At 41.4% G+C, this 15,706-nt stretch overlaps 1 protein-coding gene across 1 annotated transcript in view; it reads left to right on the top strand.

Moving 5' to 3' along the window:
- Positions 1 to 13,012, top strand: part of PSMA5 (proteasome 20S subunit alpha 5) — a 16,275-nt gene extending 3,263 nt beyond the window's left edge. Inside the window, exons 3-9 of the mRNA XM_069945436.1 lie at positions 587 to 713; positions 3,753 to 3,820; positions 3,905 to 4,012; positions 4,092 to 4,150; positions 6,119 to 6,221; positions 12,213 to 12,299; positions 12,760 to 13,012. Coding sequence (XP_069801537.1) covers positions 587 to 713; positions 3,753 to 3,820; positions 3,905 to 4,012; positions 4,092 to 4,150; positions 6,119 to 6,221; positions 12,213 to 12,299; positions 12,760 to 12,837 — 630 coding nt within the window. The 3' untranslated portion in view covers positions 12,838 to 13,012. The remainder of the gene's footprint in view (positions 1 to 586; positions 714 to 3,752; positions 3,821 to 3,904; positions 4,013 to 4,091; positions 4,151 to 6,118; positions 6,222 to 12,212; positions 12,300 to 12,759) is intronic.
- Positions 13,013 to 15,706: the final 2,694 nt, after the last annotated feature.

Here is a 15,706-nt window from a genome sequence, read left to right as displayed (position 1 = left end):
CCATTACAAAGTCACCTGTTCTGGAAAAAACCTCACATGGCCGTGTAGGTGGAAAAATAAAAGTCATGGCTCTCAGAAGGCGAGGAGGAAAAAACGAAAAGCAAAATTGAAAATTGACGCTGTCCTTAGGTGTTAAGGGGAACTATCAGCAGGTGACACAGATCTAACCTGCTGATATGTCCCTGTTGGGCTCCGTTCTGGTGCAGGTAGCCGTGTGCTCCGCGGTCCGGTGAGACTAATAGGCGCACTGCCCGCCACTTTCTAATGATGAATGGAGCGGGATGCCTGGATCGGTGCTATGGGGGCAAACAGTCTCACCACTGCACCGGAACCACACCGAGGAGGGAGGTAAGAGACATACCCTCCTCCTCAGCGTCTCCTGTGCAATAGGGACATATCAGCAGGTGAGATTCATCCCCTTTAATTCTGCTCCTTGCAGATGACACCCGAGCTCAGTGGAGACCTGTTCCATTAGGAAGAGGTGACCGGTTCTGGTGCTGCGGAGCTATACAATGTAATGACAGAATGAATGAAAGGCATTCTGGGTATTAGATGTGTGATTCTGAGTATGCTTTGTATCCTGTAGCTGGGCTCCACAGCCATCGGGATCCAGACATCGGAAGGAGTATGTCTCGCTGTGGAGAAGAGGATCACCTCCCCTCTGATGGAGCCCAGCAGCATTGAGAAGATTGTAGAAATAGATGCCCATATAGGTAATTGGTGATGTTGTTAATCACATACAGAAGAATGCCACGCCGACCCCTGCATCTAGCTGCCCACCTGAGTATACTGCCTTCTGGGGGTGGCACCAGGCAGGGGGGTCTAGTTTTCCCTTCTTATTATAATAGTGCCCGGTCCCTGCCGGTTATCACCCCCTGGTTTTCTCTTGCCTGTCTGGCTAATCATTGGGACTGGTGGGGTAAGGGCAGCTTATATCATAGCTTGGCCACATTCACAACTCATTCATGGATGACATTATGAAGGGAAACTGACAGCATGGATATACATAGAGGATATACTGTACATATAGGATATACATAGAGGATATACTGTACATATAGGATATACATAGAGGATATGCTGTACATATAGGATATACTGTACATATAGGATATACATATAGGATATACTGTACATATAGGATATACTGTACATATAGGATATACTGTACATATAGGATATACATATAGGATATACTGTACATATAGGATATACATAGAGGATATACTGTACATAGAGGATATACAGAGGATATACTGTACATATAGGATATACTGTACATATAGGATATACATATAGAATGTACATATAGGATATACTGTACATAGAGGATATATTGTACATATGGGATATGCATATAGGATATACTGTACATAGAGGATATACTGTACATAGAGGATATGCATATAGGCTATACTGTACATAGAGGATATACATATAGGCTATACTGTACATAGAGGATATGCATATAGGCTATACTGTACATATCGAATATACTGTACATAGAGGATATGCATATAGGATATACTGTATATATAGGATATACATAGAGGATATACTGTACATAGAGGATATACAGAGGATATACTGTACATATAGGATATACATATAGAATGTACATATAGGATATACTGTACATAGAGGATATACTGTACATAGAGGATATGCATATGGGCTATACTGTACATATCGAATATACTGTACATAGAGGATATGCATATAGGATATACTGTACATAGAGGAGATGTACATATAGGATATACATAGAGGATATACTGTATATAGGTGATATGTATATAGGATATACTGTACATAGAGGACATGTGTATATATCTGTGCTCCCAGCTTCCCATTGCTGATCACATGAGCAGTACATACTTACCATCCGCACTGCACTGTGATCCGGTGTGTTCAACAAAAACAATCTTTCTTCCTGTGCTGACAGTGTCTCAGTGACAGAGATGTCTATGACACTGTCTGCACCCACTCTGCTCTTCATCCAATGCTGTAGCTTCAGGCTGGGAGCTGACAGTGTCACACTCTCTGCCCAGGAATATAAATGGTATTTCATGAACATGCAGAATCACAGAGCGGAGGGTAAGTATGTACTGCTCGTGTGATTGGCAATGGGAAACTGGTAGCACGGATATATACATATCCTCTAGGTACAGTATATCCAGTCCTTGTGGAAGCGGAGGTACCTCCTATTAGACGCACAGTCCTCCACAGGGTCGGCTTATAACCAGTTTCCAATCCAAAAAAGTAGCAATTTGAAGACAGTCTCTTCAATATCAAAAAATATTACTTTATTTTTCCATTTGCATACACAGAAAAAACAAGTACTTGAGAAAAGCTTAGTATATCCTGTACGGACGGTATATCCTATATGCATGTCCTGTATAGACAGTATATCATGTACGGACGGTATATCCTATATGCATGTCCTGTATGGACGGTATAGCCTGTGTGCATGTCCTGTATGGACGGTATATCCTGTATGGACGGTATATCCTATATGCATGTCCTGTATAGACAGTATATCCTGTATGGACGGTATAGCCTATATGCATGTCCTGTATGGACGGTATAGCCTGTGTGCATGTCCTGTATGGACGGTATAGCCTGTATGGACGGTATATCCTATATGCATGTCCTGTATAGACAGTATATCCTGTATGGACGGTATAGCCTGTGTGCATGTCCTGTATGGACGGTATAGCCTGTGTGCATGTCCTGTATGGACGGTATAGCCTGTGTGCATGTCCTGTATGGACGGTATAGCCTGTGTGCATGTCCTGTATGGACGGTATAGCCTGTGTGCATGTCCTGTATGGACGGTATAGCCTGTGTGCATGTCCTGTATGGACGGTATAGCCTGTGTGCATGTCCTGTATGGACGGTATAGCCTGTGTGCATGTCCTGTATGGACGGTATAGCCTGTGTGCATGTCCTGTATGGACGGTATAGCCTGTGTGCATGTCCTGTATGGACGGTATAGCCTGTGTGCATGTCCTGTATGGACGGTATAGCCTGTGTGCATGTCCTGTATGGACGGTATAGCCTGTGTGCATGTCCTGTATGGACGGTATAGCCTGTGTGCATGTCCTGTATGGACGGTATAGCCTGTGTGCATGTCCTGTATGGACGGTATAGCCTGTGTGCATGTCCTGTATGGACGGTATAGCCTGTGTGCATGTCCTGTATGGACGGTATAGCCTGTGTGCATGTCCTGTATGGACGGTATAGCCTGTGTGCATGTCCTGTATGGACGGTATAGCCTGTGTGCATGTCCTGTATGGACGGTATAGCCTGTGTGCATGTCCTGTATGGACGGTATAGCCTGTGTGCATGTCCTGTATGGACGGTATAGCCTGTGTGCATGTCCTGTATGGACGGTATAGCCTGTGTGCATGTCCTGTATGGACGGTATAGCCTGTGTGCATGTCCTGTATGGACGGTATAGCCTGTGTGCATGTCCTGTATGGACGGTATAGCCTGTGTGCATGTCCTGTATGGACGGTATAGCCTGTGTGCATGTCCTGTATGGACGGTATAGCCTGTGTGCATGTCCTGTATGGACGGTATAGCCTGTGTGCATGTCCTGTATGGACGGTATAGCCTGTGTGCATGTCCTGTATGGACGGTATAGCCTGTGTGCATACTGTGCTGGGTCTTTGGACACATTTTGTGGTTCTTCTATAGTTTGCTATGGTTTCCCTTTGACCCTTATTGCCTACACTTATTTCCATCAGGTTGCGCTATGAGCGGACTGATTGCCGATGCAAAGACTTTGATTGATAAAGCTCGAGTGGAAACCCAGGTAGGAGAATAGCCGAGTCCTTGTCCCAGTCCTGGATATATGTTCTGTTACCATCTTTCTGACCTTTTCCGTCTTGTCCTATAGAATCACTGGTTTACGTACAATGAGACGATGACTGTAGAGAGTGTCACCCAGGCTGTGTCTAACCTGGCATTGCAGTTTGGAGAAGAAGACGCTGATCCCGGAGCAATGGTAAGTGCTGTGTACAACGCTACACCTCTCAGCTGCCTCATCTGGAGACCTAGGTGTAAATCTCTATTCTTTTCCTTAGAGTCGACCCTTTGGAGTAGCTTTACTGTTTGGTGGAGCAGATGAGAAGGGGCCTCAGCTGTAAGTGTCCTATGCATGTATTATATATGGTGTATATGCTACAGATGGTTTTCCACATAGTACATATGGTATTACATAGGGTATTTATGGGATTACATGTTGTTTATAGGGTATATACAGTATATGTGGTGTATACGGTATATACAGTATATATGGTGTTACACATAGTATATACATGTGGTGTATACAGTCTATATGATATTACACATAGTATATACATGTGGTGTATACGGTATATATGGTGTTAGACATGGTATATACATGTGGTGTATACGGTATATATGGTGTTACACATGGTATATACATGTGGTGTATACGGTATATATGGTGTTACACCTGGTATATTACTGTATATATGGTGTTACACATGGTATATTACTGTATCTATGGTGTTACACCTGGTATATTACTGTATATATGGTGTTACACCTGGTATATTACTGCATATATGGTGTTACACCTGGTATATTACTGCATATATGGTGTTACACCTGGTATATTACTGCATATATGGTGTTACACCTGGTATATTACTGTAGACGTCTTATAGGATTGATGCCTGTAGAACATAGTACATATGGTATTACAAGTTGTGTACATGGTATATACAGTATATGTGGTGTATGACATAAACAGTATATATATAGTGTTACACATGGTATATTACTGCATATATAGTGTTACACATGGTATATTACTGCATATATGGTGTTACACCTGGTATATTACTGTATATATGGTGTTACACATGGTGTATACGGCATATACAGTATATATAGTGTTACACATGGTATATTACTGTATATATGGTGTTACACCTGGTATATTACTGTAGACGTCTTATAGGATTGATGCCTGTAGATCATAGTACATATGGTATTACAAGTTGTGTACATGGTATATACAGTATATGTGGTGTATGACATAAACAGTATATATATAGTGTTACATATGGTATATTACTGTAGATGTCTGATGGGATTGATGCATGTAGAACAGATCTGCACCACTGAACATTTATTTTATTTTCCTTATAACAAATGATTAGAAATTAAATTAGTTTTTAGAGTGAGGATTTGCATTAATTCTGGCCTAATTAAGATGAATTCCGGCCTATGAGGTTTTAGTGTACGACATATTTTTGTTGAATGACAGAAAATATAGTATTTTGGACTGTAGAATGCAGAGTGAACTAAGATTTCCAGTTTGCTTAAAGGGGTTTACCCATCTGGGACACTTATGGCATATCCTCAGGGTCTCCAGATCAGGGGCTCTCCGCCCCCCTCCAGCCTCATGCCAGGGAGTTACATTTGCTTAATGAGGCTCACAACACCCATTAAAGGGGTTATGCAGGATTAGAAAAAGTACAGCTACTGTCTTGGGAAAAAAAGCAGACTAGACAAGCAGCCGTGCAGTTCGGAGACTTGTCGAGGCACATAAAAGCTGTATTCTTGGGTCAGAAAGGTCACTGCTTATCTGGGTGAGAGAAGATTGCAGGATGATGTGCTGTGCAGGGCTGCCTTTTTTCCTCTCTGTACTCACTCATCCCCTTGGCCACTCCCCCCCCCCCCAATAGACTATAATGGACACATAAATCCTGCTTCTTCTGTAGGGGGGGGGGGGGGTAGGAAAGCAGCTTTCTGACTACAGAAATAAACCCTTTTGCTTAATAAAACCTATTACAGAGTTTCTTATAATCACTTGTACTATTGATACTTATTGATTTCTAATAAATGACATTTACAGGACAGGTACACTTTAAATAAATTGCGTAACCTGCCAGATTCTGCTGTTTTTGGCTGTCTGACCACATCCAGCAGCAGTAACTGGCTAGGGGGGTGTTGGGGAGTCCCAGATCAGAGGTGGGGACACATCCGCCATATGCAGTGGATTTGTGTCCCAGATGGGTGAAATCTCTTACTTGTCGGCTTTCTGTACTTGTTGCCATGTTGTTCTCATGTTTTGCAGGTTTCACATGGATCCTTCCGGGACTTTTGTACAGTGTGACGCTCGTGCCATTGGCTCTGCGTCTGAAGGGGCCCAGAGTTCTCTGCAGGAGGTCTATCATAAGGTGAGTAAAGCTTGGTAGAAAACCCACACCATATATATATATAACCCACCACACCACATATATATATATATATATATAACCCACCACACCACATATATATATATATATATATATATATATATATATATATATATATATATATATATATATCCCACACCACATATATATATAACCCACCACACCACATATATATATATATATATATAACCCACCACACCACATATATATAACCCACACCATATATATATATATATATATATATATAACCCACACTATATATATATATATATATATATATATATATATATATATATATATATATATATATATATATATATATATATATATATATATATATATATATCCCTCACAACATATATAACAAGGCAGGCATTTGTTTGTTTTTTAGAGTTGACTGTTTACTTTTTCCCACAGTGCTGACATCTGGGTGGGCTTAGTGTACAGTGGGCAGGTTCTTATGGGAAGGGGGTGTGGCCTGTGTTAGCGCCAGTCTTAGCTAAAATCTATGCCAGCTGGTGTACATTATAGTCAGAGATGCATGGGGCAGATTTATTAGCAGGTGTGCACCTCTTAACCCTTTCACTCCACTTCTAATTTTTTCCTACTTGCCTAACTAGCTGTAACTACCCCCTTCCATCTGTAAATAATTGGTGGGGCAAAACTGATTGAAAAAATAAATGAATGAAATAAATTTGGCCAATTTGAAAGGGGGGTGTCTTAAGTCCAGACAAATAACCCCTTCATGTTATCATTAGACAGGAACTGACTTCCCCATTCGCATGCATAGGGGGCAAAAGGGGTCTCTCTCTCTATCTAAAAAAAGGTCCTGGGACCGGTCCGGTGAGACATGCACTCCTTTATATTCTACTTTGGTTATAGTCTAGTGCTCCTTCCTATAATTTTTGTTTTTTTCTATCCGTCTATCTATACTGCTGCTTACAGCCCCCCCCCCCTCCCTTATTTTTTGCAACACCAATTGTACTTTGTAATGATAAGCTTCATTTTTTCATAAAATATGTTGCAAAATTGAAAAAATTATTTAGGAGGTGAAATTGAAAAAAAGCTATTTTTAAAATTTCAGGGGGGTTTCATGTTTGAACCGTCCTCCGTATAGTAAAATTGACACATTATCTATGTTCCCTTTTTATTTAAAAAAATACAAATAAAAAAACTGAATGTGTTTACAATCGCTCTATTCCCCTCCTTATAACGCTTTTATCCTTTGGTCTATGGGGCTGTGTGAGGCGTAATGATCTGTACTTTCGCTATCTTGCTTGTGTATATGCATTTTTTTGATCATTTTTTATGCAATTTTCTTTTTTCTGGGTTTGATGTGACCAAAAATCAGTTTGCACTTTGCCATTTTTTTTTGCACTTATGCCGTTTACTGTGCAAGATCAGGAATGCCATAATTTAATAGTCCGGGCGATTCCGCATGCAGGGATAGCAAGTATGTTTTATTTTTATTTATATATATATATAATTTTTTTATTTATTTACTAAACAGGGGCCTAATAATTGAGTGCTGAACCTGTTTCAGTGTTGTTGCTGTGCAGAGCCCTGTCCAGAAGCTCGGATCGCCCCTCTGTGATCGCATTGCAGGGGCGATCCATCCACTAGACCAGCAAGTGAGGGGTTCTTTCAACATGCAAATACAGCTCTCAGTTTGACAGCTGCATTTAAATGGTTAATTAGCTGGCGCGGCGATCGGCCCGCATTGGCTAATAGCTGCAGCCCCTGGCTGCCTATAGCAGACAGGGGCCGTCCAGTATAGGGGAGGGTTACGACATGACCCCTCTTCATACCTTCTTACCAGCACCACAGCATAACTGTACGACATAGCGCCAGACGGTATTAAAACAAGTCTTATTTTTAGTACTTTTCAAAAATAGTTTTTTTTTTCTTAACCCCTTAGGGACAGAGCTAGTTTACATTTTTGCACTTTTTTTTCCCCTCCTTGTGTTTTAAAAGGCCATAGCGCGTGCATTTCTTTCACCTATAGACCCATATGTGCACTTATTTTTTTTTGTGACACCAATTGTAATCTTTTTTCTAAAATATATACAGCAAAACCAATAAGTTATTTCACTGCACAAAGCTATTTTCTAAATTATGTGTGTGTGGGGGGGACCCCCGTCTTCTTCTTTACACAATTCCCTCTGTGGTAAAACATGACATGTTATCTGTGTTCCTCCGCAAGTTAGTATGATTACAACCATATACAACTTTTATTTTTAAAAAAAATGAAAACTTGTGCTTAAAATTGCTCTATTCCCATCTTTATAACGTCCTTATTTTTTGGTCCATGGGGCTGTGTGAGGCGTCAATTTTTTGCACTACAATCTGTATTGCTACCTCACTTTTTATTTTGTTGCTTTTTTTCCGGATGTCATGTAAAAAAAAATCACTAATTTTGCCCTTTGGTGTGTTTAGTTTGGATGATTCTGCATGTAACGATAACAAATACGTTTTATTGTGTGTGTGTGTGTGTTTTTTTTTTTTTTTTTTTTTTCTTCCCCCATTTTCTTTTATTTAAAAAATAAAAAGGTGTGATTTTAAATTTTTATTATGGGATGCCACCACTCATGGCCCCTGCCGGCCTCCTGGCTCAGAAATACCTGCTCAGCCAGTCAGTGACTGGGGCAGGATACCATTGCAGTTACTGACAGGCTGAGCGGACACTTCCCGCCGGGTCGTGACTAGACTGGAGGCCGGAGGGTGAGAATAAGGTGGTGACGCAGAGCTGCGGGGATGGGGGGAGGGGGTTTATGGTTAGATTCTTTATTATGTTCCCTCTCCCCCCTGCTCGCACTGTTTTTTTGTTTTTTTTTGCTGGACTTCTTCTTTAATACATTTGGCAGCTTATTAGTCTGTCTGGTGAGCAGCAAATGTTTGTAATGCATTTCTGACCGACCGTGCACTAAAAAATGCTGAAACGGAGACCACAGTATATAGAAGAACTTGGCATCTATGTGTATATAAAAACCTCCATCTATGATTTTAACCCTTTCAGGACGGTTACAATGACATGGTATTTATATAACTTGTATTTTATCTGCCGGCTTTTAAAAAGTTAAAACCTTTAAAAAAAAAAAAAAAAAAAACTAAATGTGTTAAAAATGTCTCTATTACCTCCTTATAACCCTGTTATCCTTTGATCTACGGGGCTGTGTGAGGGGTCATTTGTTGCACTATGATCTGCACTTTCTATTGGTACCTTGTGTATATGCGACTTTTTGATCACTTTTTATTACAATTTTTCTGGATTTGATGTGACAAAAAATCCGCAATTTTGTACTTTGGTGAGAATTAAATAAATTAATAGCTCCTGTGATGACGCCCACGTATGTTTATTTATTTTTATTAATTAAATGGGAAAAGGGGGTGTTAATCAAACTTAATAAACTTTTTTTTTTCTTCTTACACACTGCACACTTTAACTTTTAGTCCCCCTTGGGGGCTTTTATTATTACTGCAGTGATCTCCCATAGAGATCACTGCAATATACGTAATACAACACTGATCGATTAGATCATTGCTGTATTAGTCTGGTCAGCTACACACCTCCTACATCAATTGTCGAGCCGGGATCAGTGTCAGTACGATGCTGAGCCTTGGCCTGGTAAGCAGACGGGATCTCCACCCCCCAGCCGGTTAACAATGTTTTTACATGTTAACTTTTTTTTTGTAGTGAGTTTAAGGGACAAGCGTTTTATTCATTTTTACCACAAAGTTCTATGAAGGTGGACATGGATGTCCTTATCTTATCTGTGCATTTTGAAGGTTGTAGCTTTTTTATTTTGAAAAGATTTCTTTATTTTTCAAAAAGAAGTACATAAATTCCGAGTCCTCCCTGTCTTCATGTTTAACTTATTATATTATTGCGTACCAGCTATTATTCTTCATCTGGTGCCACCAACCACCATAGGTTGTAACTTTACATTTCTTGCTTGAAAACATGTTTTTTTTGGTCCAGTTTGGGTGGTTTTATGAAGATATGTGCATGTACATAAGATATAAGTGATAAGTATGGATTGTGCGCACGTTGTTCTTTCTGCTTGTGTTACACTTTTACTCTGTTATCAGTTATGGCATCTTAGTAATGTACAAGGTATCTATATATGTTTATGGGAGGGGGTTATAACGATTCTATAACCCCTTCATGACTGAAGGTCACTGATACACACCTTCTAAGAAATGTAACGCCTATTTTTCCACCTACAGGGCTGACTGGGGTCATTTTTGTGCCAAGATCTCTAGTTTTTACTGGTATCATTTTGGTGTAAAAGAAAAATTCTGACCGCTTTTTTTTTCTCTAAAATAATATTTTAAAAAATCAGCAATCCTGGTGTGTTTTAACTCTTTCGTTTTTGCCATTCCCTGTGCAAGAACAGTACTGTTATCTTTTAATACATTGGATAATTCTGCATGCTACATTATACAATATGTTTGCTCATTTATTTTATTTTATTTTTTTTTTTATGGAAAAGCAGGTAATTTAATTAGAACTTTTATTGAGGGTTTATTTTCTAAGGTATTTTTTTAAAAAAAATATTTTTAAACTACTTTTTACACTTTATCGCTATGCATTGTTGTGATTTAGGGGTTAATGACAGCCAGCTGCTTGACCTTGGCTCCGATCGCATTAAAGCAGCGTCGCACACATTAAAACCTTCATGGCCACAGAGAGTTTATATATGTTCCTGCTGAATGTGAAGGGGTTAATGTTATCATTTCAGTTTTATCTGTACATGTCAGAAGTGTGAGAATAGTCCAGGCTAATGGAGGTGCAAGATCTTCTAAAGCTTCTGGCAGCAAAGGGTTAAAGTCTATAGGGAGATTATTCAATATAGAGACGCCTGGGATACCATACATACACGCATTGGCCTGGGCTACTATACATAAACGCATTGGCCCAGGCTACTATACATAAACGCATTGGCCCGGGCTACTATACATAAACGCATTGGCCCGGGCTACTATACATACACGCATTGGCCCGGGCTACCATACATACACGCATTGGCCTGGGATACCATGCACGCATTGGCCTGGGCTACTATACATACACGCATTGGCCCGGGCTACCATGCACGCATTGGCCCGGGCTACTATACATACACGCATTGGCCCGGGCTACCATGCACGCATTGGCCCGGGCTACTATACATACACGCATTGGCCCGGGCTACTATACATACACGCATTGGCCCGGGCTACTATACATACACGCATTGGCCCGGGCTACTATACATACACGCATTGGCCCGGGCTACTATACATACACGCATTGGCCCGGGCTACTATACATACACGCATTGGCCCGGGCTACTATACATACACGCATTGGCCCGGGCTACTATACATATACGCATTGGCCCGGGCTACTATACATACACGCATTGGCCCGGGCTACTATACATACACGCATTGGCCCGGGCTACTATACATACACGCATTGGCCCGGGCTACTATACATACACGCATTGGCCCGGGCTACTATACATACACGCATTGGCCCGGGCTACTATACATACACGCATTGGCCCGGGCTACTATACATACACGCATTGGCCCGGGCTACTATACATACACGCATTGGCCCGGGCTACTATACATACACGCATTGGCCCGGGCTACCATACATACACGCATTGGCCCGGGCTACCATACATACACGCATTGGCCCGGGCTACCATACATACACGCATTGGCCCGGGATACCAAACATGCATTGGCCCGGATCTATCAATGTGTGATCTTTTTCTCGGGCAGCTACAAGTTTCTCAAACATTATCAATAAAACCAGACACTGTTTTGTCCGGTGTGTGGATAACATTTCAAGAAATCCCATCCTCCTTATATTAGAAAGGTTTCCTGTAATATGAAGAAGTGGGATTGTGGAAACCAGGTGTACTTGAAACGTCAACTTTTATATTATTATTATAATTTTTTTTTTATTTTTTCAAGTCAATGACGCTGAAAGAAGCCATCAAATCGTCTCTCACAATCTTAAAGCAGGTGATGGAAGAGAAGCTGAACGCAACAAACATCGAGGTAGGGTTTTCTTGCCAAAATATAATGAACTTACCCATTGTTACGGCCATTGTTCAATGCATTGCGTGAAAGCAATGGCCGTTTGCATTGACTTCAGTGCAAATAATTGCCTTATGCCAAGAACGGCCACTGATTTAATTGAAAACAGCCGTTTGTGTCGTAAAGAACTATGTTATATGTGTTATAAAGATTTGTGTGCGGGAGATGTTGTCTATGTTTACCCCTGTGTGCAGGAAGTGGGCACAGGTTGCTTTAGCTTTCTCAGCTGCTGTGTGGATGGAAGGGGGGCTATCCTATGAGCTATTCTGGTTGCCGCTTGCTATATTTGGGCGATTGCAGTGGCAGATTCTTTGTTGACATCAATCACACTCGCAGCAGCTGCTCAGTTCATCTCCTGCTGCTCTTTACCTTCCACCCACCACTGTCTTTACCCCTGTGTGTTTCTTCCCCCCCTCTTCAGCTGGCCACGATAGAACCTGGGAAAAAGTTTCACATGTACTGCAAGGAAGAGCTGGAAGAGGTTATCAAGGACATCTGAGAATCATCTTTAACTAAAGTCACCAGAGCAGATTGGAACGCAGCTGCCATTCAGGAGTTCCGATTTTTTTTTTTTCCAATGTGTTGTTTTTTTTTTTGTTTTTGTTTTTTTTTTAATAATTTTATCTGTATATAGATACAGGTTCTACTTGTCTAAAATAAATCCTTTTTCTTGAGAGCCTTCTCTTCTGTTATATCATGCATGTAAGGTAACACTGTATGCACTGTATAGAATAGGCCTTCCATCAGGTAGGTGCCAGGCTCCAAAATGTTGTCCTGCAGCGAGACTATGACCCAAACATACAGCGATTGATTGATAGCCATCATCCGCATAAGGAAGAGCAGGGAGTCCTTGAAGTCATGATGTGGCCCCCACAGAACCCTGATCTCAACATGAAGACGTACGTAGAGGATCAGTGGTTTGGTCTCCAAGATGTTTGTAACAATCTTGAAAACCAAGTAGCTAGAAGGATTGATTCAGTCTTTAGGGTACAAACCCACTTGACGTATTTGCTGCGTGAATCAGTCTTAAAAATAAGCAGGCAAAACGCAGGTTGGCTTTATACAATTGTTCTGCGTTAAAATACGCAATTGCGTATTTTTGAAGCGTGAAGCTACAGGTTGTTAACAACTGATGCTTTGCTAACAACAAGCTTCATGCTTCAAAAATACGCAATTGCGTATTTTAACACAGAACAGTTGTATAAAGCCAACCTGCGTTTTGCCTGCTTATTTTTAAGACTGATATACGCAGCAAATACGTCAAGTGGGTTTGTACCCTTAAAGCAAAGGGCGATCACACCAAATATTGGTTTACAAAGAAGATTGTTGGGAAGAAAAAGAACACCTGGTCCATCTAGTCTCTTTATATTATTAACTTTTATTTTTATCAGCTTCTTAAAGCGACTCTGTACCCACAATCTGACCCCCCAAACCACTTGTACCTTCAGATAGCTGCTTTTTAATCCAAGATCTGTCCTGGGGTCCGTTCAGCAGGTGATGGATGCAGTTATTGTCATAAAAAACAACTTTTAAATTGGCAGCCTCGTGCTCTTTGGCCGGGGCTTAGTTTGTGTATGCCTTAGGCTAGCACAACCTCTCCCTCCCTCCTCCCCACCTTCTTCACCATTTTTCCTATTACTTTGCAGTGAAAACTACTCAGGTGTCTTAACAATCCTTTCCATGTGCCGTGCTGACACAGGTGGGGAATAGGAGGCAATCTGGAGTATTCCTAATAATGAGGAGGGTGGGGAGGAGGGACAGAGAGGTTGTGCCAGCCTAATGCATAGAAATTCTTAACTGCAGCCATAGGGCACGGGACTGCCAGTTTAAAAGTTGTTTTTATGACAGAAACTGCATCACCTGCCGAACGGACCCCATGACAGATCTTGGATTAAAAGCAGCTATCCGAAGGTATAAGCGGTTTTGGGGGGGGGGGGGGGGTCAGATTGTGGGTACAGAGTCACTTTAAAGGAGAAGTCTGGACAGACCCACTTTTTTTTTTAGCAAGTGCTGGAGAGGATTAAAGAAATAACATGCTTTTACCTTACCCCCCTCCTCCAGCGCTGGTAGCTGCATACCGCCATTCTGGTCCCTGAGTACCCAGCCGCTTCCTGTTCTGAGTGAGGACCAGGGTCGTGACGTGTGAGATTAGCTCAGCCAGTCAGCTGACCTCACACCTCAGGTCCCTGCTCAGACCAGGAAGGGGCCACATGCGCAGGAGCTGGGGAGGTAAGAGCATGGTATTTCTTTTATCCTCCCCACCACTTGCTATAAAAAAAATGGGTCTGGCTGGATTTCTTCTTTTATGACGGTTAGACGGTTGTTGCATATAGAACGGGCTCTGTAGCTGAGCATGCTCTATGGGTCTCCAAACTGAAGCCCTCCAGCTTTTGCAAAACTACATTTCCCATCATGCCTGGACAGCCAAATCCAAGGCATGATGGGAGTTGTTGTTTTGCAACAGCTGGAGGGCCGCAGTTTGAAGACCCATGAGCTGGAGGGCCGCAGTTTGGAGACCCATGAGCTGGAGGGCCGCAGTTTGGAGACCCATGCTCTATATGCTGTGTCCTATATGAGTGTCCTCCATGTCTTACAGAAGACTCCTGCCTGCAGCTTCCAACCCTCTGCATGCCCAATCAATAGTGATTGCGTGTGCAGAGGGTACAGGTGCCACACGTGTAAATTGCCCTTCTGGCACGTCTATGACGTAGTTGCGGTGTGCAGATCTTCTGAAGACCTTGGTAGCTGCTATGATCGATTTTAAAGCTTTAAAAAAAAAGGAAAAAAATTTTTTAAAGCCTCTCCCCGGTGCCATTTTTCCAATAAATGTAAACCAACAGAATAATAGAGTATGAAGTGAAGTAATGTCATCCTTGGATTGAGTCTTCATGATAACAATGAGAAGAGGAGGCTATGGTTAGGTGGTCTAGTGGACTGACCACTTTAAATATTCCAAAATAATGATCGTGATAAAGCATCTAGTGTATTAAAAAATGTGGATGAAACTGACAGTGGAGCAGTGACCGTAATGTGCAAGCTGATGCTGGAGGTGGCGATGGGTCAAAGAGGGGTGAAGAGGTTGTAAGGACCCATAATCAATTTCTATGTACTACATCAGCCATAGGAACACTATGGGGGAATTTATCATTGTCTTATGTGTGACTGTGCAAAAATGTACAACTTTTCTAAAGTTTACACCACTCACGTCTGTTCTATTTTGTACGTACAATTTCAGATTTAACAAATGCTACTTTTTTTTTTTAATGGTGCAAAAAGATAAATTTGATGGGGGGAGGAGCATTATGCAAGAGGCACAATATAAATTAAAGGCAAATATATAGCACTTTCCATTCAGAACAATTTTCATA

This window comes from Dendropsophus ebraccatus, chromosome 11, assembly GCF_027789765.1.
Source record: "Dendropsophus ebraccatus isolate aDenEbr1 chromosome 11, aDenEbr1.pat, whole genome shotgun sequence".
Lineage (NCBI taxonomy): Eukaryota > Metazoa > Chordata > Amphibia > Anura > Hylidae > Dendropsophus > Dendropsophus ebraccatus.
This window is presented reverse-complemented; position numbering and strand designations above follow the sequence as displayed.